The following is a 23,787-nucleotide window of genomic DNA, read 5'->3' as shown; positions in this document are numbered from 1 at the left end:
GAAATCTTAGAATTGCAGAAGGAATATTGATAATGCTCAGTCTATAAGTATTGAATGAGCATCACAGATTCTAAGATGGCAAACCAAAAAGTTTAAAAACACAAAAAAACTCTCCTTAAGTTTAGTAGCCTTCACATTTATATAATGCACACCAGACAACTTTTTGAAAAACAAGCTTGAATTTCTTAAGTGTTTCTAGTTTAGATACTCAGATGAATGATTATATTAAAATAACACCTGTGAAGTCTTATTTATTCTGTTTATTTATGAATAAGTTAATAGGAGAGAGTCATTTTACAGTTTTGTCTTTTATACTCTGTTTTCCTGAAGTTTCATCTTATTTGAGTCAATAAAAATAACAGAGGGAGATAAACTCTTTCTGATGCTCTAGGAACAGGTTATTCAAGTGACAATCTGATAAACAATTTTCTTACTAGATTAACCTTTGAAAGCTTGATAAGAGCAGATGAAGAAATAAAAACAGCTTTAGCGGGTTTTTCAGCTGATGTTTATCAAGCTTTCGGAGTAGCTCCTGATAGCACTGGTGTGACAGTGAGTGTTAGAGAAGGAAAGAAAATCGTACTACAGGGCATCTCGAGGTAACTGATGCCCTGGGTTTCCCAAGGCAGAGACTATTCTTTCAAATGGAAGAGACAAAGAAATGGAGATGTAGCACCATTAGTATACACGTGACTGTGGGGTTTACTGCGAGAATACTGGGCTAGTGGTTCTTGGTTCCATCTCCATCTCTGCTACCCACCAACCATATCATCACGGGTCAGCCAAAGTCCCTCTGGGTTACGCGGGTGGAGAATAATACTTGTTAGCAACATGGCAGGGAGGCTCAAAGCGTTAGGTACAGGTGACGTGCAAGATAAAGGTGGGACGCTATTACCTGCATGTGGCCACTGGCTTGGGAAGAACCACTCCAGCAGTATAAACGGCCTGGAAAATCCCTTCCAGGTTCACTCTTCTGGTTATTTCTCGAATCAACACTGGGGCTACCCGTTTGGATCTCAATTTCTTATGAACACAAAGGAAGTTGATTTCGACCATCTTCTTCACGCTAAGAAATAAAGGTGTTGAAAATTAGAGCCACCGTTAAGACGAAAACATTTTCAAAAAACAAGACAACACCTATAACATTTCAAAGAATGAGAAACTGAAAGCCCTCCTTTAACACAATATGTAAGAAAAATATTCTATCTTTTAGATATTTCACAGATTTAGCTATTTTCCATACTCCCCCACCAAAATGATCAAAACTCCAGGCTGTGGAGAAGCAAACCCTCTTGTTCCAAATAAATTTGAGAACTTTGGTCTCTTCTGAATTTTCAGTGTAGAAACTGGATCAGCTGTGCCTCAAAGTTTCTATATCTGTTTTTCCTGTAATGTATACAGTTACGACAAAAACTGGGTCACCCAGATGCAGAATCTAATAGGCCGTTGCTTTGGAGCATAATGCAATACCCAGGATCCCTGGGAAGTGCCTCGACCAGGCCAGAGCTGGTGCTTTTCTGAGCGACCATAAACCTTCTAGAGCTCCAAAGCCCATCCTCTGCTCTGGTTCCAGATACAGAGGCATTTCATTTGGCACAAAATATTCCTTGAGATCAAATGCTTTTTAGCAGTAAATAAGCTCACCCAGTACATTGAAAGGTGAAGAGGCCTATTACGCATTAGACCTTCGCGTTTCATAACTGTATCTTTGACTTTCTGGGCTGAAGACCCAGAGCAAAAATGGAACAGACATATCTGTGGATAGAAAGACTTAAAAAGAATCCCTTGAGTAACTTTTTTCCCCAGAAACAAATCTGAAATACCTATTTACAGTTTTGTTTTTTCTGCTACGGACATATATACATACCTGTGTGTGCATGTATGAGACTGAGAGGCAGAGACAGAAAAAGAGATAGAGAAAAATACAGCTCTTTTTTTTTTGGTCACTGTTCACAACCTGTATTTTATGAATTATTTTTAACTTTATTTTTTAGAGCACTTTTAGGTTCCCAGCAAAACAGAGCAGCAAGTACAGTTTCCATACACCTCTGCCCTCCCCACGCACACAACCTCCCTCAACATCAGCAGCCTGCATTCAGTCATTTCAAAAAACCTATTCTAGGGGATTCCCTGGCGGTCCAGTGGTTAGGACTCCGCGCTTCTACTGCAGGGGCCGCGGGTTCCATCCCTGGTTGGGGAGCTAAGATCCCACATGCTGCGCGGCACGGCCAAAACCAAAAAAAAGCCTATTCTAACCACAATTCTTGGAGAAGCAATGTATCAAAACCGACAAGCTTCACTATGTACCTGTCGTAGATCCGAATGTTCGCGGGAATGGCGCTGATGAACCCCACTAGCTTTTTGTTCGAAGATACCCTGACTCCACAGTGCCACTGGAGGAGCCAGCCTGGGGGACGCAGAGCCCTGAAGTCAGTGCAGGCAAGGAAAACAGATGCGGTGAGTGTCCAGGAACACAGGGACAGACAGAGACAGGCCGACCCCCCCTCGCCCTGTCCCCAACAAGCACACGTGACCGGCGAGACTCACCACAGCAGGAACTCGGGCGAGTAGTCAAAGCGGAACATGTTGTCGTCATCCTCCACGTAATTCTCATTCAGCAGCGTGTACAGCTCCCTGAGCTACGAGACCAAACAAGCGTCCTGCCTGTGATGCTTGGGACCAGCGCAGAAGCAACCCATGCCAAGTCGGGGACCGAGGTCGAAGGTTTTACTCACCACTTCGGCGTTACCCAAATCTAAAGTGTCCCACATAAAACCCTGCGGCAGGGAATACGGTTCTTGACGCACGTTTTCTTTATCAGCTTCAATTGCGCCATGAGATGTTATTACTTCATCTGGGACAGGGAGGAGGGGAAAAATAAAGACAAAAAGAGAGACGATTCAATTACAGAGTGTCCTGACGATCCAAAATGGTCAGTTACAGGAAACAAAGGCGTGCTTAGGGCTCTAGAGTTCCACATAATCCTTAAAAGTACTGTATCGTTTCAGCTGCTGCCAGCGCGAAGCAGGGTGGTTACACAAGGTGGAGGGTAACTGCTAGTGGACCAGTTACAGGAGAAATCCTCTGTCATCCACTGGCAAACTGGACATTACGAAACAATGGTGACTTCTCAGTCTGAACTCCTAGATTACAGATTAATCATTCAGCACAACTGCCGGCGACACAGGCTTGATGTGACCGCCTTAGAGATGTTTTCTGTTTAACTGCTTTTTCAACCAACGGGGGGCAAGGGCTGCAGTGACCTGACCCTTCCCAGCAAAGTTCAAAATTAATTTCAGGACTGTTTACTTCTGTCTAGGTTGCTGGCAGCACAGTTCAAGCCATCAGTGTCTCCAGCGATTTCCACAAAGGCGCCCTTTCCCACTTCTTCCTCCGGAGCTTCCCAGTGAGGTTGGGATAAAATCCAGGCCCTTGACCGGGGCCACTGCTTGCCTGGCCACCGTCGACACATCTACCGAGCCCTGCCCTCAGGGCTTCGGGCCCACTGCCTTCCCTTGGACTGGGCCTCTGCCCAGAAGGCCTGTCCCCGGTCTTTCACACGGCTGGCTGCTGGCATTTTTTCAGCTATAGCCTTACACATAATGTCTTCACAGCATCCTCCCCGACTAAAGCTTCTTCCTACGTGGAGTATGTCCTCACCGCCCGCCCACCGTTTATCGTACTTTCCTACCACTGTTTCCCGGGTCTGCGCCCCAGTGCCTGGCATTTAGTGGGAGACACTCAATGAATATCTGAATAAATGAGCTTCAGGTACAGTTATTACCATCACAGACCTTTCACAGGGGGCAAGTCACAGGGTTTGTACCAGCCCCAAGGGGTTTCTTCTTCTCTATTTCCTAATCCCTAACTCTGCACGTTCATCTTATCTCCACTCCACCGGCTCATCCCCAAGTGAATACCTCAGGCTCCAGGGTCAGCCCTAGAAGCCAGATTCCCAGCTGTTCCCCTGGGGTTCCTTGAGAGTTGCTCAGGGCTTGTCTGATCCACATAACAACACCAGGGGCCCACCCCACGCAAGCAGCTCCAAGCAGCTGGGTGTGTTTGACTGAACTGGGACATGGCTCTGGAGAGAAACGAAGAGGCAGAGTCTCCCTGACTTTCAAACATTCTCCCCGACCTCAGGCTCCCTCTTCCACCATTAACCTGGTGTTGCCTTAATTGAGGTATGTAAAGAACATTCTAGGAACCCGAGAACACTGCAGGGATTTAGGGGAGGGGCCAAAACGAGGTGAGCAGCGGGGAAGTCTTCCCAAAGAGGTGCGCTGGGGTGAGGTGCCAGCTGGAAGAGAATTTTCTCCCCTGGGCACTGACCCAAAAGCCCCCAGCAGAATTTAGCCAAACCCAATACATTCAGATCAATAAATCTACACCCCTGTAGCTAATGGTCACTCAACTCAATGTCATTTAAAATCCAGCAAATTCATTCTAGAAGGTCTTCCTCCACTACCAAATAATTTCTAGAGCCTGAAAGGAAAAAAATCAAGCAAAGATAATTTCTTTCTTCTTTCTTTCATGCTCTGAAGCTCACGATTTTGAAGCTGCTTGGCGTGGGCATGGGTGGAAAACGAAAGGTCACTTTTAAAAAGTTTGAAACCCATTATTTGAAGGCACAGAGAAGGACTGTTCCTTGCTTTATATTTGTTAAAACTGATTATGTGTACATAACTGGGCTAATAAGAGTTTGGGATGGCAATGAATACCTTCTATTATACAGATTTTGAACTGGAACTATCAAGGAAGAAAAGTATGGAAATAATATATGGAAATATGTATCTTCATATAAACGTACGACAAAGCAGCAGGTTTAGCTTGTAATACATTGAAAAACATTTTTATACATTTATATCATTTTTTTCTGGCATAATGTGCAAGAGTAACAATGAAATTATTAAGTTTCTTTATTATTAATTTAATAATTATTAAATTATTAAGTTTACAGAACCTTAAGTGGTAAAAGTTTAAGTGAAATGTGATGGAGCAAGCCGGGCACTGAGGGAAAGAGGCCTATTACAGATTTCTACACGACCCAGAGCACTTATGAAGGCCTTCACGGGGTGTCCCAATTCGCTTATTATACTGGAATGTTATCACATTGGTAATAATTAACAACATGGGTGAGTGTTCAGAATCCTATTGTTAAACAGAGCAAAATTTTCCATTTCAGTAAGATTTAATAGGGCAAATTTTCTATGTTTTTTGGGATAACTGAGGTGTGAGATTGCTAAAAATTTATGCAGAAGAAAAACCACTCCATGAAGATCAGAACCAAAAAACTGGGGGTGGGTGAGACCCCTCTTATATACATATATTTAATACACTAATGTTTGAAGTGTGGGGAAATTAGATTTCTTTATAGGGACAGGAGTTAGATTAAAATTGTTGTTACTGAAAGCCAATGTCGCCACCCAACACTTATTTTAAGAAGAAAAATATGACTTTTGTATAAATTTCGAATCTGTGGTCTAAAACAAATCATATAAGTGAAGTCAAGTCTCTTTTGTGTTTTTTTGTTTGTTGTTAACCCAGCTTTGTTTTTGGGGGGAAAAGGCAGAAAAGCTTACTTAGTTTGGGTACCGGCTGTGTGTCCCAAAACTGGTATCTGTGTTTGGCAGCCTCATCAATGTTCCTGGCGGGGCCCTGGCATGCGGATAACAGCTCCATTGCCCTCTGGATATCCTGCAACTTCTGCATTGGAATGGTGGGATTCTACAACAGCAAAGACACACAGACACAAAATATGAGGAAGCTGCCGCTGCTCCCAAACCTGGGGCAGGTCCACGTGCACCTGCACTGGAGACTACACGGCGTTCACTGGAGAAACGCACAATCCTCCTCTAAGTCTGGCCCTTGGGCTCAAGTATGCTAACGTATTAAAATATAAGCAAACGTATTAGGTTGAAGGCAACAACAGTCCTATAGCTTCAATGGGGCTCTGACAGTCTGGGACCTCTCAAGTAAACCGAACCACTCTGCTTCAGTTTCCCACCCATCTGCAAATGGTCCTCGGTCCTCACCACTAATTACTCGTGTGGGCGGAGCAGCAGAGAGGAGTGCCCTGCAATGCAAATGCTACTATCATACAGCAGCCAGCCAGACTCCAGCCTCGGCTTCACTGTTGGGGTTAATGCTCGGGAGGAGCAACGTGGGGACAAAGGAAATAACTTCTAGAACGGAAACCAGGCAGACGAGGGAAATTTTAGTTCATAAAAAGAAAGAAAGAGGGGGCTTCCCTGGTGGCGCAGTGGTTGAGAGTCTGCCTGCCGATGCAGGGGACGCGGGTTCGTGCCCCGGTCCGGGAAGATCCCACATGCTGTGGAGCAGCTGGGCCCGTGAGCCATGGCCGCTGAGCCTGCGCATCTGGAGCCTGTGCTCCGCAACAGGAGAGGCCGCAACAGTAAGAGGCCCGCGTACCGCAAAAAAAAAAAAAAAAGGAAAGAAAGAAATCTGAACTTAGTGCCGGGCTGGGAAGGAAGTGCATCAAAAAAGGACTCTCTAAGGATGCCTCCTCCTGGACCACACCCCGCCCTCTGCCAATCCTGACACCCCCTCCAGAGGCCACGAGGATTGAGTAGTTTCCTCTATGGATTCAGATCTTCTGCAACCATAAAAGCCTTTTCTCCCCAACCCAAGTGGTGGAAACAACCTCCCTTTTAAGTAATACGTATCCTCCGTCTATAAAATTGACAATGCCTTTAAATACTAAAGTTCCTTCCTCAAAGCCAATATTCCTGTCATCTCTGAAGATCCCGCAGCTCTTTTTTTTTGGCGGGGGGGGAATCCCTCATGGAAAATGAGAGACTATAACTGAAATGGGCAAGTGGCATGTAGGACTGAATATGGAAATCAGTGAGGTTTTTTCAACGTGTGAAATTATTGATTTGTTTTAGAATTTTGATGCCATACAACGAATGCTCTTCACCGTGGGTTCAGAATTGGTTAGAAGGAGTCTCAGAGTCTTCGGTTTCCCTGTATGTCAACACCATGGGCACCAAGGAAAGGTACCATCAACCCTCAATGGTTTATTAACAGCAGCTTTGGACTTCTGTTCCGTTTTGACTCTGAAGTCTGTGGTCTGGAGCAAATCTTTGAACCTGGGAAGTTTGCTTGTTTGACCCAGTACAAAACAGGGTTTATTTAATACAGACCATCCTGTGGTGGCTTTACTCACTGGGTTCCCTTAAGATTCTTGCCCCTAAAATGATTCCAAGAAACAAAGTGCTGGAGTCTAACCAGAGGTAGGTTAAAGTCTTAATGTCTCCTCTTGGAAGTCTAACAGCCTCACCTAGGACTGCCACAAATTCTGTAAGCCGTTCATCTTATATTTTGATTGAGGTCTGAATCATCAGGTTCATATATATCAATTACACATACTAATTTAACAAAATAATTTTGTTGTTCTAATTTACTCTATTTTTATATTTCTCTTGTTTGGGCCTCTTTTGAACCTCCCACACAAAAGTAACTGATTTCTAGCAAAATGAAATTTACATTCACTTGAACTCCCAACAGTGCAATCAACTAGGAGATCTGCAACTTACATAGGGTGAGAGCACAGCTTATTTCAGCTAGTAATGCTTGAACATGCACCCCTTTAACTTAAAATAGGCCAAGTAGAACCCAGTCTCACAAAAATATACCTACAGTATCTGCACCGAATTTGCCATGGTAACCCTTCTTTCCTGCTATTTGAGTTAAATCCTCTAACAGGGCTATATCAAACTCCAACCCTTTGGTAACAAACATGCATCAGCATCTTTGTTCCAAAGGAGCCAATGATGGTACCCCGTCTGCATGAAGAAGCCTTCAGAGTGGTTTCTGCCTTGGCAGGTTGACCAGCAGTCCTTACATGAAATCACCATTCATGAAATAGTCATATTTAAATGCTCGCTATTAAATGCTTTCATTTTTTATTGAAGTTAGGTTGATTCACAATATTATATTAGCTTCAGGCGTACAATATAGTGAGTCAATATTTTTTTTTTTTTTTTTTTTGCGGTACGCGGGCCTCTCACTGCTGTGGCCTCTCCCGTTGCGGAGCACAGGCTCTGGACGCACAGGCTCAGCGGCCATGGCTCACGGGCCCAGCCGCTCCGCGGCATGTGGGATCTTCCCGGACCGGGGCACGAACCCGCGTCTCCTGCACTGGCAGGCGGGCTCTCAACCACTGCGCCACCAGGGAAGCCCCGTGAGTCAATATTTTTATAGATGATACTCAAAGTAGATTCAAGTAAGTACAACTTTCAAATCCATAGCAACAGAGCAGTAAGGAAAACTCAGCTATGATAAATTCTTAAACCTATCTAATCACCTACCAGAGCAGCACCACACGGGGTGTTTGGAAAGGCGAGAATGTGTACTGACCCCGCATTAGCCTCCCACTATCATATTCTGGTGTAAGAGTCGGACACGCCTCTTTTCCTCCATATCTGCTCCTTGGGAAATACTAAACACCAACTGTACTCTTTGCCCACTATTTTCCAATTTAATACCTTGGAAAAAATGTTCAAGTCCTTCATCACTAAGAACCCAAATATTTTATTTTGGTTCTTGAGCATAGACCGCAATATTCTCTAAACTGAAGAATCTCTAAAGGTCACTGTAAATGACGGTGTTATGTAGAGCTGACATCAGTTTCAGGGAAAGGAGCCGCAGTTTTTAAAATGCAGTGAAAAGCCAACATTAAAACAATTTTGACTTAGTCTTCATGAAAAAAGAAAAGAATTTCTCTGCCATATCATGGTAGCAGTTCCTCCTGCCTTGCTTGGCTGTAGTTTCTTTTTCTTCTTTTTTTTTTTTAAATTCCAACCACCCACTCATTTTATTTTTTAATTTTTAAAAATTTATTGAAGTATAGTTGATTTACAATGCTGTGTTAATTCCTGCTGTACAGCAACGTGACTCAGTTATACATATATGTATTTTTTTTCGTATTCTTTTCCATCGTGGTTTATCACAGGATATTGAATATAGTTTCCTGCGCTATACAGTAGGACTTTGTTGTTTATCCATCCTACACATACTAGTTTGCCTCTGCTAATCCCCAATTCCCACTCTGTAGTTTCTTGTAAGTGACCAGAGGCGGGGGAAGGGCCTAAATCACCAAGGGTACAGGGCTGGGCAGCAGCTGATGGTGACGACAGAAAGAACAAGGAGACGGTCACAACTGCATGTAAATGACACCACATTTGTCTGATGAAGCAACGGTGAGAAATGGACAAGATATCTTGCCAGCTTACGGTGCACCTTATATGAGTTACCTTGGAACTTATGTCTGTGGATAGACTATTTATTACCAGAGAAGCAAGTTGAAAAGCTAGTGAGGGAAACTGCACTTTATTCTCACCCCACAAAGGCAATCAGGGAAAAATTGGGGCAAGGAATTTTCCTTCCCAGTGATTCCTGGTCCTTATGTGTAAAACAGGCAACAACGACAACAAAACTACCTGCAAGACTCACTCAATGTCATAAGATGTAAAGTTTGTGCAAGAAAAAAACCTGAGACCCCACAAAACTGGCGTAACGGTAACAACTGCCATGTATACACAGTGCTCCGCAGCAGAGGTCCCATCCCCCAGGGCCACGGACTGGTAGCGGCCCGTGGCCTGTTAGGAATCGGGCTGCACAGCAGGAGGCGAGTGGCGGGCGAGTGAGCGAAGCTTCATCTGTATTTACAGCCGCTCCCCATCACTCGTGTTACCGCCTGAGCTCCGCCTCCCGTCAGCATTATGGTGAGTTGTATAATTATTTTATTGTATATTACAATGTAATAATAATAGAAATCAAGTGCACAATAAATGTAATGCGCTTGAATCATCCCAAAACCATCCCCCCGGCCCTGGTCCGTGGAAAAACTGTCTTCCACGAAACCGGTCCCTGGTGCCGAAAAGGTTGGGGACCGCTGCTTTACATGGTATAAAAACCACGTTATAAAGATGGTCTGATTGTGACCTCATTAACAGCCTATGAGCTGGGAAGGAGGCATGTCCCCAAGCTGCAGATAAAATGAGCTTAAGGAGGGGCAGAGCCTGGCAAAGGCTCACAGCTTGAGAGCTTTGGGGCAGGACCGAGCTCCTGCCATGACACCACGCACTGCCCAACTTACTTGGAGCTACAACAATCAGATGACCTCTGCTTTGTTATGCTTCTAACTCTACCCCTTTTCGCTGTGAGTTTCTGGCATCGAGGGCTCTGTTTCCTTGGGCCCAGCACACGAGGTCTCTGTTCACAGCCAGGATGATGGGTGGCCCCAGGGAAGTGGCGCCTGGCACTGGCATCTCCAGAAGCATACAGAGATGCAGGGCCCAGCAGGACCACTTCTGGTTTGGTCCAAAATGGGTTACTTCCTACCCTTGGCAATAGAATTAAGAATGGCCACTGCAGACTGGTCCAAGGCAAAGTCAACGTGAGACTTACCCATGGTTGCTCCTGCTGAAACCTGCTGCCAGATGGTGCTGTGCTATTCAGGTAATTAGACACCCAGAAAAATGAAAATGTGAATATCTTCTGAACAAAAGGGAATCAAATATTAAGTGTAACTACAAAAAAACCCCCCAAAAAACCAGAAACAAAAATCTAACAAGGTCACCGTGAGACTTTCTTCTATGACTACAACCTATGTACTAATTCACTGAGAAAGGGGGGATGTGGGCAGAATACACACACACATAGAAGCCCAGCACGGACCTCTTAGTTTTCTGGGTGCCAACGTCAGTCCTGGGAAGGCTGTAAATACTCTGCTGTGACCACACAGTACACAGTCACGGCAACATCCTAACTACACCTCTGAGCCAACAGGGCACTCGCCTAAGCTGCCCAGACCCGCTTTCACACACATGGGACACCACGGAGGTTAAAAGAAAACATGGTTCTCACTTTTGAAGGCGGCTGAATTTTAATCTCCTGGGAATCAGATGCCGAGTCTGACTTGGTGCCTCCGGAATTCGGTTTCTCCTTTTTTCTCTTCTGTTTCTTCTTTTTCTTTTTGGCACCCAAATCACCTCCGGGACTCCTGTTAGGAAATTCACAGGGTTTGTAAAAACAACAACAGGTCATTATGTAAAATCTGAATTGCATGAAATTAATCATTTAGGAAAAACACATGTTATACACAGGAGGGAAAAACTACGTTAGGATGTGCAATATTCTGATTGATAAAAATATATATATATTTGCAGATGACCAAAATATATATTTTTCATCTATATTTGGTCTTGATCCATGGTTCCTGGGTCACAGCTTCCAAACCCCTTGGAGTTTCCTAAAAGATTAGAACTTTAAGGTATGTGTCCCTTATGTCATGTTAAGAAGGTCACTTCTCGAAGCACCTAAGGATGGGGGCAGGTCGCCAGGGGAGCCAACCCTGTGATTAGAGGGCTGGAATTTTCAATCCCACCTCCCTGACCTCCGGGAGGGGAGAGGGGCTGGAGGTTGAATCAAACACCAATGGCCAATGATGTAACCAATCATGCCTATGTAAGGAAGCCTCCATAAAAACCTAAAAGGATGGGGGTTCAGAGAGCTTCCAGGTTGGTGATTTCTCTCCACGTGGAGGTTTGGGGACAGTGGCGCCTGGAGAGGACACGGAAGCTCTGCGCCCCTTCCCCACACCTTGCCCTGGGCACCTCTTCCATCTGACTGTTTCTGAGTTACATCCTTTTATAATAAACAGGTGATCTAGAAAGTAAATGTTTCTCTGAGTTCTGTGAGCTGCTCTAACAAATTGACCGAATCTAAGGAGGGGGGTCTTAAATCTGTATCCTGGTCAGAAGCACATGTGACAACCTGGGTTTACACCTTGCAGGGGTCGGGGGGGGATAGTCTTGTGGGACTGAGCCCCTAACTTGTGGGATCTGATGATGCCTCTGCATAGACGGTGTCAGAACTGAGATGAATTTCAGGACACCCAGCTTGCATCTGAGAATTGCTTGGTGCTATGTGGGAACCCTCCACCCCTACCTCCCCACTGGAACAGGGTCCAGGAACCCAGAAGAATATTAGTCTACGCTCAGTCATCCTGCAGGGTGCTTAGATGTCATTTAAGCAGGAAAACTGTAGCAATAAACTCTATTTTATCACCAAAGTCAAATAGCTTTCACAGGTATCACAGCTCCACTAACTTACTTTTAAATCAGCCTTTTCAGGGAGAGATACATGTCATAAAATATTCCATTATAAACATCTCTTGGGCACAACAAACCACTAATCTTGACACAAGAGAACCAAAGAAAGGGCATCTCTGCAGGGGGTGGCATTTTTCCTGATAAAGATTTTTATTAGAAGGATTAACAATAAAAAGAACTCTACAGGAAAAAAAAAAGTTCACTGGCAAAACATTTCTGTTTGGAACCCTTGTCATATTAGAGCTGTAATCTTCTGAAAGAGAAAAAGAGACACAAGGAGATTTAAAATTTCCTTTTCTTTGGGCCTACTCTCCCACAGTATTCCCAGAAGGTAAATTCAAATTTTGAGTCAGAGATTATTATTGCATTATCCCCTGATGCAGGGAAAAGTGATGGAAATAAGCAATTCTGTTCTATTGTTCTTAATTAGCTCTATCTGTTCCTATTTTCTTTCTTGAATTTTTGCCTAATTATCAAATACATATTCATTATATAAGACACAAAGGTCATTAATTAACAGCCTTATAACAGTGTCCCTCAAAGGCAGCCAACAGTTCTTCTGGTATAAATTCTTCTAAAATAGCCTTTCTTCTCTAAGCATGCCTTCATTTTTACTACGAGTAAGTTTTCAACAAAAATTGAATCTTAAACACACTATTTTGAAACTTGGCTCCTTTTCTCCTTCCACTTAACAAATGTGTCTTGGATTTCTTTCTTTCCATGTCAGGATATATTGAGCTACCTCATTTCTTTTTAGCAACTGGGTAGCATTCCATTGTGTCAGTATATCATATTTTATGTAACCATTCCTATATAAAATATGCTGCTGCAAAAAAATATTCTGGTACTTACATCTTTGTGCATTCATGCTAGTTTGTCCAAAGGTGGAAATGTGAGGTCAAAGGGCATGCACATTTTTAGTTTTAGTGGATAGTTAAGCCTGCTTTACTAAATACTATTCCAGTTTCCACTATACCAACAGTAAATCAGTTTCTGGTTCTGAATACAAGGAGCTTGGAAGTCACCACTCCATCCCAGCAGACTGAAAAGTCAACAGTTCTTCTGAGATCCCTAAGGGTGGGAGGCAGGGACACAGGAAAAACTGCTGCCCCCAAGATTGGAGAGACAGCTTCTGGGAGCAGAGACTCACGTGTGGAAACCTCCATGGGAGCCAGCGCTCAGGCAGGAACCCCTGGACCGCAATTCACAGAGCCCTGGAGGCTACATGTGAACAAGACCCAGAGCTAGGAGCCCAGTCACAGGGGTCTCCCACGCTTTAGTGAGTTTTACCCTCAGGAGCGCAGTCAGGTTCCCACAGTAGAGAGCAGAGAAAAATCCCCTCATGCTTCTGGTAGAGGGAGGGGAAGAGGAATCATTTCTGAAAAATGCCAGACGTTCTGTGCTTCTTAACAAGGTCTGTCCTCAGCAGAAACTAGTCAACCAGAGCCTAAGCAGCTGGGCTACGGTCAGAGTTTAACTAATCTGGGGAAACGAAATACCTGGCTCCAGCCCCCGTTAACCATCCTGTTCACATTTGTGAGCTCACAGTCCAGAGGCGCAGGCTCACTAAAAGACTGAGGCCGGATCACAGGACCCCTCAATGCCTCCCGCCCCACACGCCTCACCACCGCATGACCAAAGGCCTACTTACAGCAGTTCCTTTCACCCAGGACATCATGTCTGGCTATCAAGAAAAACTACAAGGCATTCCAAAAGGCCAAAAACGCACTTGGAAAAGATACAGCAAGCATCAGAGCCAGACGTGGCAGGGATGGTGGAAGGATCAGGCCTGGGATTCGAAACAACTCTGATTAATATGCTAAGGGCTCAAATGGACAAAGTAGACAGCACGTGAGAACAGACAGGCGATGTAAGCAGAGATGGAAATCCTAAGAAAGAACCGAGAAGAATCAAAAACGCTGCGACAGAAATGAAGAATGTCTTTGATGGGCTTATTGGTAGACTGGACGTGGCTGAGGAAAGAATCTCTGAGCTTGAGGATATAGCAGTGGAAACCTCAGAGACCCCCCTAAACCTGAAAAGCAATGAGAACAAAGATGGAAGAAAACAGACGGAACATCCGAAGACTGTGGGAAAACTACAGAGAGTATAACATATGTGTAATGGGAGAACCAGAAGGAGAAGAGAGGAAGAAATGGAAGAAATACTTGACACAATAATGACTGGGGATTTCCCCAAGTCAAAAGCAGGTGCTAACCCACAGGTCCAAGAAGCTCAGAGAACACCAAACAGGATAAATGCCCCTAAAATGGCATCTTGGCAAATCATTCTCAAGCTACAGAAAATCAAAGATGAAAAGAGCCAGAGAGGAAAAATTACCTTACCTGTAGAAGAACAAAGGACCAAACAGTAAATGAGAACAGCAATTTCCCTATGTCTTTGCCAGCACTGAAATATAACCATTCTTTTTCATACCTGACAATCTGATAGGTAGAAAAAAATTTCACTGTAGATTTAATGTTCCTTTAGTTAACCAGGGGTGAGGCTACATATCTTTTTTTAAAAATAAATTTATTTTATTTATTTATTTTTGGCTGCGTTGGGTCTTTGTTGCTATGCGTGGGCCTTCTCTAGTTGCATGAGCCAGGGCTACTCTTCACTGCGGTGCGAGGGCTTCTCATTGCAGTGGCTTCTCTTGTTGCGGAGCACAGGCTGTAGGCACGCGGGCTTCAGGAGTTGTGGCACGTGGGCTCAGTAGTCGTGGCTTGCGGGCTCTAGAGCGCAGGCTCAGCAGTTGCGGTGCACGGGCTTAGTTGCTCCGCGGCATGTGGGATCTTTCTGGACCAGGGATTGAACCCGTGTCCCCTGCATTGGCAGGCGGATTCTCAACCACCGTGCCACCAGGGAAGCCCTACATATCTTTTTATATGTTTACAGAGCATTTATATTTTTCCACGAATAGCACATTCATATTCTTTTTCCATTAGCCATCTTAAAAAACAATGATTTGTAGGTGCCCTTTATAAAAGCATGGATAGAACTTGTCATTTATTAAGAATTTTTACTTTGGGCACTTTAATCTCATTTAATCCTCACAACAGGCCTATGAGAGATACTACCCTCTGCTTATATTCCATTGCCTAGTTTGTTGTCTATTGTTTAGACTGTAAATACACAGTTTAGTTTTTAGCATTCCACTTAATTTATGGTATTTTTTCCTGTACAGACAATTAAAAATTTTATGGGGTCTAATACTTAAAATTTTTCCCTGTGGTTTTTTGGCTTTCAAATCTTGCTTAGAAAGTCTTCCCAATTCCAAAATTACGTAAGTATCCTTCTGTAACTTTTTCTCTTTTAGCTTTATGACTTTTGGGGAAAAATATTTAGCTTTCTAATTCATTTGCAATAAAGTGCGTAGAATGTGAAGTCCTGTATTCCTACTTTCCAAAAATACGTTTCAAATACAAGAAAGCCCCATTATAACATAGCTTGTTATTACAGGGGTCACACTGTAGCGCCCAAAGACTAACAAGCAGATATAATAAGAGAGGCGGAAGTGCCTACTCGTTGGATACGATTGCATGGCAAGGCCTTGTTGCCAGACACTGCTCCGGGTGCAAGCGGTTTCGAAATATGTCTGCCAATTCTTTGATGCTTCTCCCATCGAGAGGTGGGGGTCTCTTTCCCTCCTCTTGAGTCTGGGCAGGCTCGTCACTTGCTCGTAACGCAGTGTAAGTGACACTACATGACTTCTGAGACTAGGTCACAAAAGACCACGCACTTTCCACATGGCTCCCTTGGGATGCTCAAGTCTGGGGGCAGCCAGGAGCCTCGTAAGAGGTCTGACTGCCCTGAGACCACCCGCTGAAGCCACGGGAGGGAACCCTCATGAATGCCCAGCGTGGTCAGGTCTGCAGAAGACTCCAGCCCAAGGCAACATCCGTCTGTAAGCGCACAAGAGACCCTGGATGAGGAACTGCCTTTCCCAGCCTCCTCACCCACCGGATCTGCAAGCCTGATAAAGCAACGTTGTTTTGTGTCACCAGGCCTGTAACGGTGTTGCATGCAGCAATAAAAACTCAGCCAGATACGTGGGGTGTGAAAGTGGAGGGCTGCTGTAACTAAAACCCAAAACACGCGGCCCTGGCTTTCAGGCCAGATGGAAAGAGCCTGCGGCGACTGTAAGCAGAAGCCTGACGGTCTCAAGGAGGCTGGTGGTGAGGGCCTGGGAAAGTAAAGGAAGTGATATGGGAAGATCGACGGAAGGGGACCCCCGTTATGTAGTAGAGGAATGTTTATAAAACTGCCGCCAGAGATAACGTGGGAAATAGAGAATGGACGTAATGAGCATGAAAATCTAAAACGATTTCTGGGCAGAAGGCTGAAATCGTGCTGGCTTCTCCCAGCTGTGTATAAGAAAATGAGAGCAGAGAGACATTAACTCAAGAATGAGCTTCTCGGCAGTTGAGAGGAAGTTAGAGAATACACGAGCCCAGGCAGGGCTTGCTAGACTCAAAATTAAACTGTCCCTCATCCCCAGCATCCCCAGAAGGCAAAGGCTGTACATATAAAGAAATGGTCTCAGGACAGAAAGTCAAACCTGGAATGCAGCTGTGGTTAGGACCTCAGAAAATCTTCAAGGTGGTGTTCCATAGACCATTTCAAACAGACAAAACACCCTCTCGGTTTCTGAAGGATGTGCCTCTTCTATTCTGTCTCTAAACAGTACAGCTTCTAAATCTTCTGGACATTCAGCCTCACATAAAGACCAAGGTAGAGAAAAGCATATCTTGAAGAAGAGGTTGGTGGGTGTGGCTTTTGTGCAGTACAGTGGTCCCCAACCCCCGGGCTGCAGACTGGTACCCGTCTGCAGCCTGTTGGGAACTGGGCCACACTATTAGAGGTGAACAGCGGGTGAGAGAGCGAAGCTTCATCTGCCACTCCCCATTGCTTGCATTACCGCCTGACGCATCCCCCCACCCCTCCCCGTCCGTGGAAAAACTGTCTTCCATGAAACTGGTCCATGGTGCCAAAAAGGTTGGGGACAGCTGGATTATACATTGAAACAGGAAGTCCAGTACATTTTTTAAAGAATTACACCAGCTTGAAAGAGACAGAACAGGACAAAATGCAAAGAGGCCTTTGGACCCTCAGCCTTTTACAGGCAGGAAGCAGACAGAGAAGGTCACTCACTCAGATGCAAAGTCATCTTTTCTTTTGGAAGGAGGATTTAAAGGGCAGAACCCACAGCCCAAGGGACAGAGGCCAGAGCCATGGAGAGCAGCTCCTGAAGATTAGGACTGAACTCAAACCAAGGGACTGGTGACAGGTTCCTGGCTGGATTTCAGAACTGCTATGGACCACTGGCTGTGCTGTGCTACTTCCCCCTTTTTGAATGGAACCACCACCGTGGCTCCCCTATACCTGTCCACCCTTCCACAATGGGCATGTGGGGAGCAGACAACATACCTGCTCATTTTACAGGTATTGAGATGGACTCTGAGGGCCCTCATCCACCTAGACTTGGTTTAGATGATGAGATCCTGCACTTCAAGCCTGAGCCTCATATATAAGCCAAAACGCGATATGATTTGTGGGAGAGCCTCAGGGAGGGTAAATGTATTCTACTTGGGGGAGAATGTGCATACTTTTAATGGCCAGAAGATGGACTGTGGTAGTTTTCAATACATCCTCAAATTTTTTAGAGACTCCTCCCAATGGACGATGGAATCTAGCTCCCCTCCCCTTGAATGTGGATGGGCTTGTGACTCACAACCAATCATTCACAACAAATGTGTCAATATACGACTTCCCAGTCTAGGTGAGAAGCTCCCACCCACTTCTAGAGATGTGCATGCTGGTGAGGCCACGTGGGTGGGCTCTAGCCAACAGCCAGCATGGACGGACAGTCATGTGAGTGAGCCCCCCCTGGGCGTCCACCGCAGGGGAGCCTTCAGCTGACTGAAGCCTCAGCTGAAATCTGACTGTGACCCCATGAGATCCCCAGCCAGAACTCCCTCCAGCCATGCCTTTTCCAAATTCCTAACCCACAGAATCTGTGAGCCTAATAAAATGGTTGCTGGCTTATTAAACAGCAAGCTACTGGAACATCAAGATACAGCAATGAACAAAGCAACGTCCTGCCCTATGGAGCATATATTCTTAAGGCAACAGACAACACACAGATGGGAGGCTTATGGGAAATTAAACGAGGCGGAGCCTGCACAGTGTGTAGCTTAGCGTCTGGCATGGAGTAAGTCATTCAATAACTGATAGGTACTGTTCTTATTACACATTTAGGCATGTTGTTTCCTCTGCCAGGACACCCTTCTCTCCTTCATTTCCTGGCAGATTGCTTTTCGTTCAAGATTTAGGCCAAGACAATAGACACATCAAAGGATGCTCCACATTGCTAATTATTAGAGAAATGCAAATCAAAACGACAATGAGGTATCACCTCACACCGGTCAGAATAGCCATCATCACAAAATCTACAAACAATAAATGCTGGAGAGGGTGTGGAGAAAAGGGAACCCTCTTGCACTGTTGGTGGGAATGTAAATTGATACAGCCACTGTGGAGAACAGTATGGAGGTTCCTTAAAAAACTACAAATAGAACTACCATATGACCCAGCAATCCCACTCCTGGGCATATATCCAGACAAAACTATAATTCAAAAAAGATACACGCACCCCTACGTTCATAGCAGCACTATTCACAATAGCCAATATGTGGAAACAACCTAAATGTCCATTGACAGATGAATAAAGAAGATGTGGTATTCCATATATACAATGGAGTACTACTCAGCCATAAAAAGAATTAAATAAAGCCATTGGCAGCAACATGAATGGGCCTAGAGATTATCATACTAAGTGCAGTAAGTCAGAAAGAGAAAGACAAATACCATATGACATCACTTATATGTGTAATCTCAAATATGACACAAATGAACCTACCTATGAAACAGAAACAGAATCATGGACATAGAGAACAGACACGTGGTTGCCAAGCGGGAGGGGGTTGGGGGAGGGCTGGGGTGGGAGGTTAGGGTCAGCAGATGTAAACTGTTATATATAGAATGGATAAACAACAAGGTCCTACTGTACAGCACAGAGAACTGTATTCAATATCCTGTGATAAACTATAATGGAAAAGAAAAAAAAGAATGTATATGTATATATGTATAACTGAATCACTTTGTTGTACAGCAGAAATTCACACAACATTGTAAATCAACTACACTTCAAAAAAAAAAGATTTAGGCACGCTCAAAACCCAGTGCTCTTACCTCTTTCCCCACTAGAGTGTAAGCTGCCTAAGAACAGAAGGTCTCCCATTTCTTTAAAAAATGTGTGAAATAATAGAGAAAATATATATTCGTCTTTGACCCCAGTCCCTGGCACAGAGCTCCTAAAACCCTGGGAATTTCCTGGGAGCGAGCAGTGTCTTTGGTTCCAGTGCGGTGCCTCTGCGTGGGCTCCTGGATGGTCACCACAAAGACCAAGCCATGATCAGAAGCCTGACATTTTCAGCTCCGTCCCCAGTTCTCCAGAGAGGGGAGAGGGGCTGGAAATGGAGTTAATGATCGATCATAAGCCTTCACAGAAGCCCCCAGAAGTGCAGGGTTCAGAGAGCTTCCAGGTTGGTGATCACGTGGAGGTGTCGGGAGGGTGGTGCCCGGACAGGGCATGGACACCCGTCCCCCGCACACCTCGCCCATCTGGGTGTTCATCTCCATCCTTTACCACGTTCTTTCACAATCAACTGGTGAACAGTAGAAAGTGTTTTCCTGAGTTCTGTGGATTCAAATTAATCGAATCCGAGGAGGGGATCTTAGGAAACTCCAATTTGTAGCTGATCGGTCAGAAGCACAGGTGACAACCTGGACTTAGCATTGGCATCTGAAGTGGGGAGAGGGCAGTCTGGCAGGAGCTGTGGGATCTGACGCCGCCTCCAGGCAGAAAGTGTCAGAATCGAGTTATATGGTAGGACCCCAGCCCGTGCTAGCGCTGCAGGAATGCTCGGTGTGGGGAGGCCCCGACGCCTGGTGTCCGAAGCGCTGAGGGTGACAGCAGTGAGAGTCAGGAGAACACAGAAGGAGAACTGGGGTTTTCCTACTCAGGTGAACACTATCTGTGCTCACCGATATTTCTGAATTCCCCTCCTGTGGACGTTCCAGAGGATGACGCATACACTCCACATCCCACCCCACCCCCCAAGTGAGAAAAGTAGGCCCAAGCAGGCTGAGCCAATGGAAGTTGAGGATGGAACAGGTGCTGCTGCCAGGTGAGAGCATGTGAGGGCCGCCACACCTTCTTCTTTGCTGACTTCCCCTCCCAGCGAGCCCCAGAGCCTTGTCAAGATGACGCATCGGGAGGGGATGGGCCTCCTTCAGCTGAGGCCCGAGAGGCCTCTGAGGAGTAGAGGTCCCCACGTGCTGCGTGTAGTGCCGGGGGAGACCACGTTTTGCTGACTTAACGTGACAGACTTGTGGGCTTGGTCTTTACCACTTAGAGGATCCCAAGGGCCAGCCTCATCACCCACAATCTACGTCACAGACAGACAGGCAGTTATTCACGTGTTAAAATCAGAAAACTTTCTGAGTTAAAGTAATTCATTCCTCTGCAGAGTCAAAGCATGAAAGCCATGTTCAATAGTGAGAAAAAGTGTTTAAAAGACAAGCGCATGAGCTATAGATTCGTGTTTCCCTCTTCTCCCTAATCCTGGAATAGAAACTAGTGTTCATTTTTGGAGATACGAGAAGACCCCGCCAAGTGGCACCCTCGTGGTCTAAAAACAGTAATGCGTTCCCACCCCCAAATGAGCAGTTTGTTTCCATCAGTAGAATCAAATCTGTACTATGTATTGTGATGTTTATGTTTAAAATCATCTAGTAGTTAAGGACTTCCATAAATATCTGACTAGCAATTGGGCTTAAACAAACATATCACAGCCAGATAGCAGAGCTAGAAATATGCCATGGATAGTATGGTTTTGTACATTCTCTGATTTGGGAGTCTGACTATTTTGGGTTTTCCTCCCTCAGTGTTCCCAGGGTTGGCACCTCATAAAGTGGTGAACTTGCTGTGCTGCGCTTATGATTTATGTGCGCATTCGTGTCAGTGTGTGCAGGGCACAGAAGAAAACTATTCCTATGTGTATCCCTAAGGTCGCTAATGATTTAATGCCTGACACTAGTCGATTTTTATAACAAATGTTTGTTGAACGAATGAATAATCCTTGGGGTAGCTCAATCACACACTGCCAGGAAGTAGAATATCTCTGAAAGCTACAATTCTCCCTACCTGCATGGTAAAGTTGATTGCAGCCTATTATCATGTATTTACTGAGCCATGTAGTATGTGCTCAGCACTGTGTTGGGTGCAGGGGAAGGGTGGAAGGGTTCTAGCCTCAAAGAGACTAGAATTTGGGAATCAGAGCTGACAGGCATACCACTAGTCCCTCACTACGACAACTGCAACCAAAAAAGATAATAACAAGTGTTGGCGAGGATGTGGAGAAACTGGAACCCTCACACACTGCTGGTGGGAATGGAAAATGGTGCAGGCGCTTTGGAAACAGCCTGGCAGTTCCTCAAAACGCTAAACAAAGATTTACCACATGACTTAGCAGTTCCACTCCTAGGTCTACGACTAAGAGAAATGAAAATATCTGTGCACACAGTCACTTGTATACAGATGTTCATAGCAACATTCTTCATAACTGCCCAAAAGTATAAACCATCCAAATACCCATCAACTATAAATGAATAAAGAAAATGTGGTATATCCATATAATAAATATTAATTCAGCAATAAAAAATTGTAAATAAAAAAAAGTACTGATACATGCAACAACATGGATGAGCTGTGAAAACATTACACCAAATGAAAGAAGCCAGTCACAAAGGAGGGATGCGGGGTTTCAGTCTGGGGTGACGAAAATGTTCTAAAACTGATTGCGGTGATAGTTGTACAACTCTGTGAATATACTGACAGCCGCTGGATTGTACACTTTAAATGGGTGAATCACAGGGTATGTGGACTATATCTCATCAAAGCTGTTGAAAAAGTGGCAGGTGAAATTCCTGTCCCCGGGGGGTGATAAGATGCTGCAAAGGGCTCAGGATAATAGAGGAAAATCCCAGCTCAAGAGGATCCTTCTTAGAAATCTGATGAAGAAAAAGATTCAGACTCTAAGTGCCTGAGGCTGATTACTGAGTCCCAGACGTTTAACCATGGAAATCATGCAGCCCTTTTACAAAGATCTCTTGCCTCTTTAAGAACAGAAGTTCCATTTCCCACCTCCCCAAGAATTCGTACAAAAAATCCATAAGGAAAAGCCTCTCCATTTTGGTACCCCAGGAAGGAAAGATACTTCCGTCTGTGCCTAAAGAGAATCTTTGGCACATTCAAACCCCAAGTGCAAACCAACAAACTCCTTGTCAGCCACGGAAATGTCAAACTAAATTTAATAAGCACATCCAGGAAATCTCTTCAAAGATATATTCAGGGATTCTGCAGACAGGACTTAATGGAATGAGCAAAGTAACACATTTTACAGGAAACTGTAAACGTTTTACAGTTGCCCCAGGAGAAACGAGTGAGAGAGAGACCGCCAGCTGCCCACAAAGATCCATTCCCCCTTCGTCCGGGAGCTCACAGCGTGTCAGCGAGACCACACTTCCCCACCGCTGGCAGTCATGTGCGGCCATGTGGCTGAGTCCCAGCCAGCGGGATGGGAGTGGACGCGAGCCTGCCGCTTCCTGCTGGCCCAGACAGGCTCCGGGTCTGCTCCTCCAGGCTCCCCCTCCCCTGGGCCGACTGAAGGCAGGCGTAGGATGAGACAGTAGAGGACGGCAGAGCCACGTGACAGGAGGAGGCAGCCTCTGATGGACAGGATAAAGGGAAGTTCCCTCGCCATCCACTTGAACACCTGTCTGGGACTGTCCCATCAATACGGAAAAAAACTGGGACTTCCCTGGTGGTCCAGTGGTTAAGACTCTGCGCTTCCACTGCAGCTGGTGTGGGTTCCATCCCTGGTCGGGGAACTAAGATCCCATGTGCCGCATGCCGTGGCCAAAAAAAAAAAAAAAGGAGAGAACTTCCATCATGTTGAGCAGTGACACCATAGGGTCACCATAGGGTCCACCATAGGGTTACAGCAGCTTAGCCTGTCGTAACTAATACATTAATTTTAAGAGCTCGATTCACAGTATGCAAACCTCAAAGATAAGAAAAAATTTAGATTTCACAGGATTCCACCAGAGAGATCACTTAGCTCCTCCCCACAAGGACCATTAGTAGTTTGATATTATAATCATTTTACAAAATTTTCCCCCTTGATTTCCAACTTGCTGCATAGAAAATGGTGGGATTATAGGCGATTTTAATCGCTGCTGTATTTTCATGCATTTTCTAAGTTGTCTATAAAAACCACAATGCCTCTGCAACTAAAACATTATCAAGATACACCAGAGCTCAAGAACAGATAAATAGATCAAAGAAATGGAGTAGACAGACCAGTTACAACTCATGGCATACAAGAACTTGATATATGACAATGATTACATCATGAATCAGTAGTGAAAACATAAAGTTTTAAATAAATAGTATCAGAAAAACTGACTTTCTATACAGAAAAAATTAAATTAGTTTGCTACTACCCAAGAATCACAAAAA

The 23,787-nt window shown here is 44.9% G+C and overlaps 1 protein-coding gene across 3 annotated transcripts in view; it reads right to left on the bottom strand.

The window, feature by feature from the left end:
- Nucleotides 1-23,787, bottom strand: part of NMT2 (N-myristoyltransferase 2) — a 55,844-nt gene that overhangs the window by 17,175 nt on the left and 14,882 nt on the right. For all 3 annotated transcript variants that reach the window (XR_016391868.1, XM_089906378.1, XM_022580568.3), the window contains exons 2-7: nt 10,894-11,029; nt 5,583-5,727; nt 2,736-2,854; nt 2,548-2,639; nt 2,308-2,424; nt 896-1,066 (exon numbers count right to left, since the gene is read on the bottom strand). Coding sequence is in view for 2 of the 3 variants with exons in the window: in XM_089906378.1 (XP_089762504.1) it covers nt 896-1,066; nt 2,308-2,424; nt 2,548-2,639; nt 2,736-2,854; nt 5,583-5,727; nt 10,894-11,029 (780 nt within the window). In the remaining variant the exon portion in view is untranslated. The remainder of the gene's footprint in view (nt 1-895; nt 1,067-2,307; nt 2,425-2,547; nt 2,640-2,735; nt 2,855-5,582; nt 5,728-10,893; nt 11,030-23,787) is intronic.

Source organism: Delphinapterus leucas, chromosome 2 (genome assembly GCF_059928025.1).
Source record: "Delphinapterus leucas isolate spDelLeu-1000000601 "Yukka" chromosome 2, BTC_Dleu_Yukka2, whole genome shotgun sequence".
NCBI lineage: Eukaryota > Metazoa > Chordata > Mammalia > Artiodactyla > Monodontidae > Delphinapterus > Delphinapterus leucas.
This window is presented reverse-complemented; position numbering and strand designations above follow the sequence as displayed.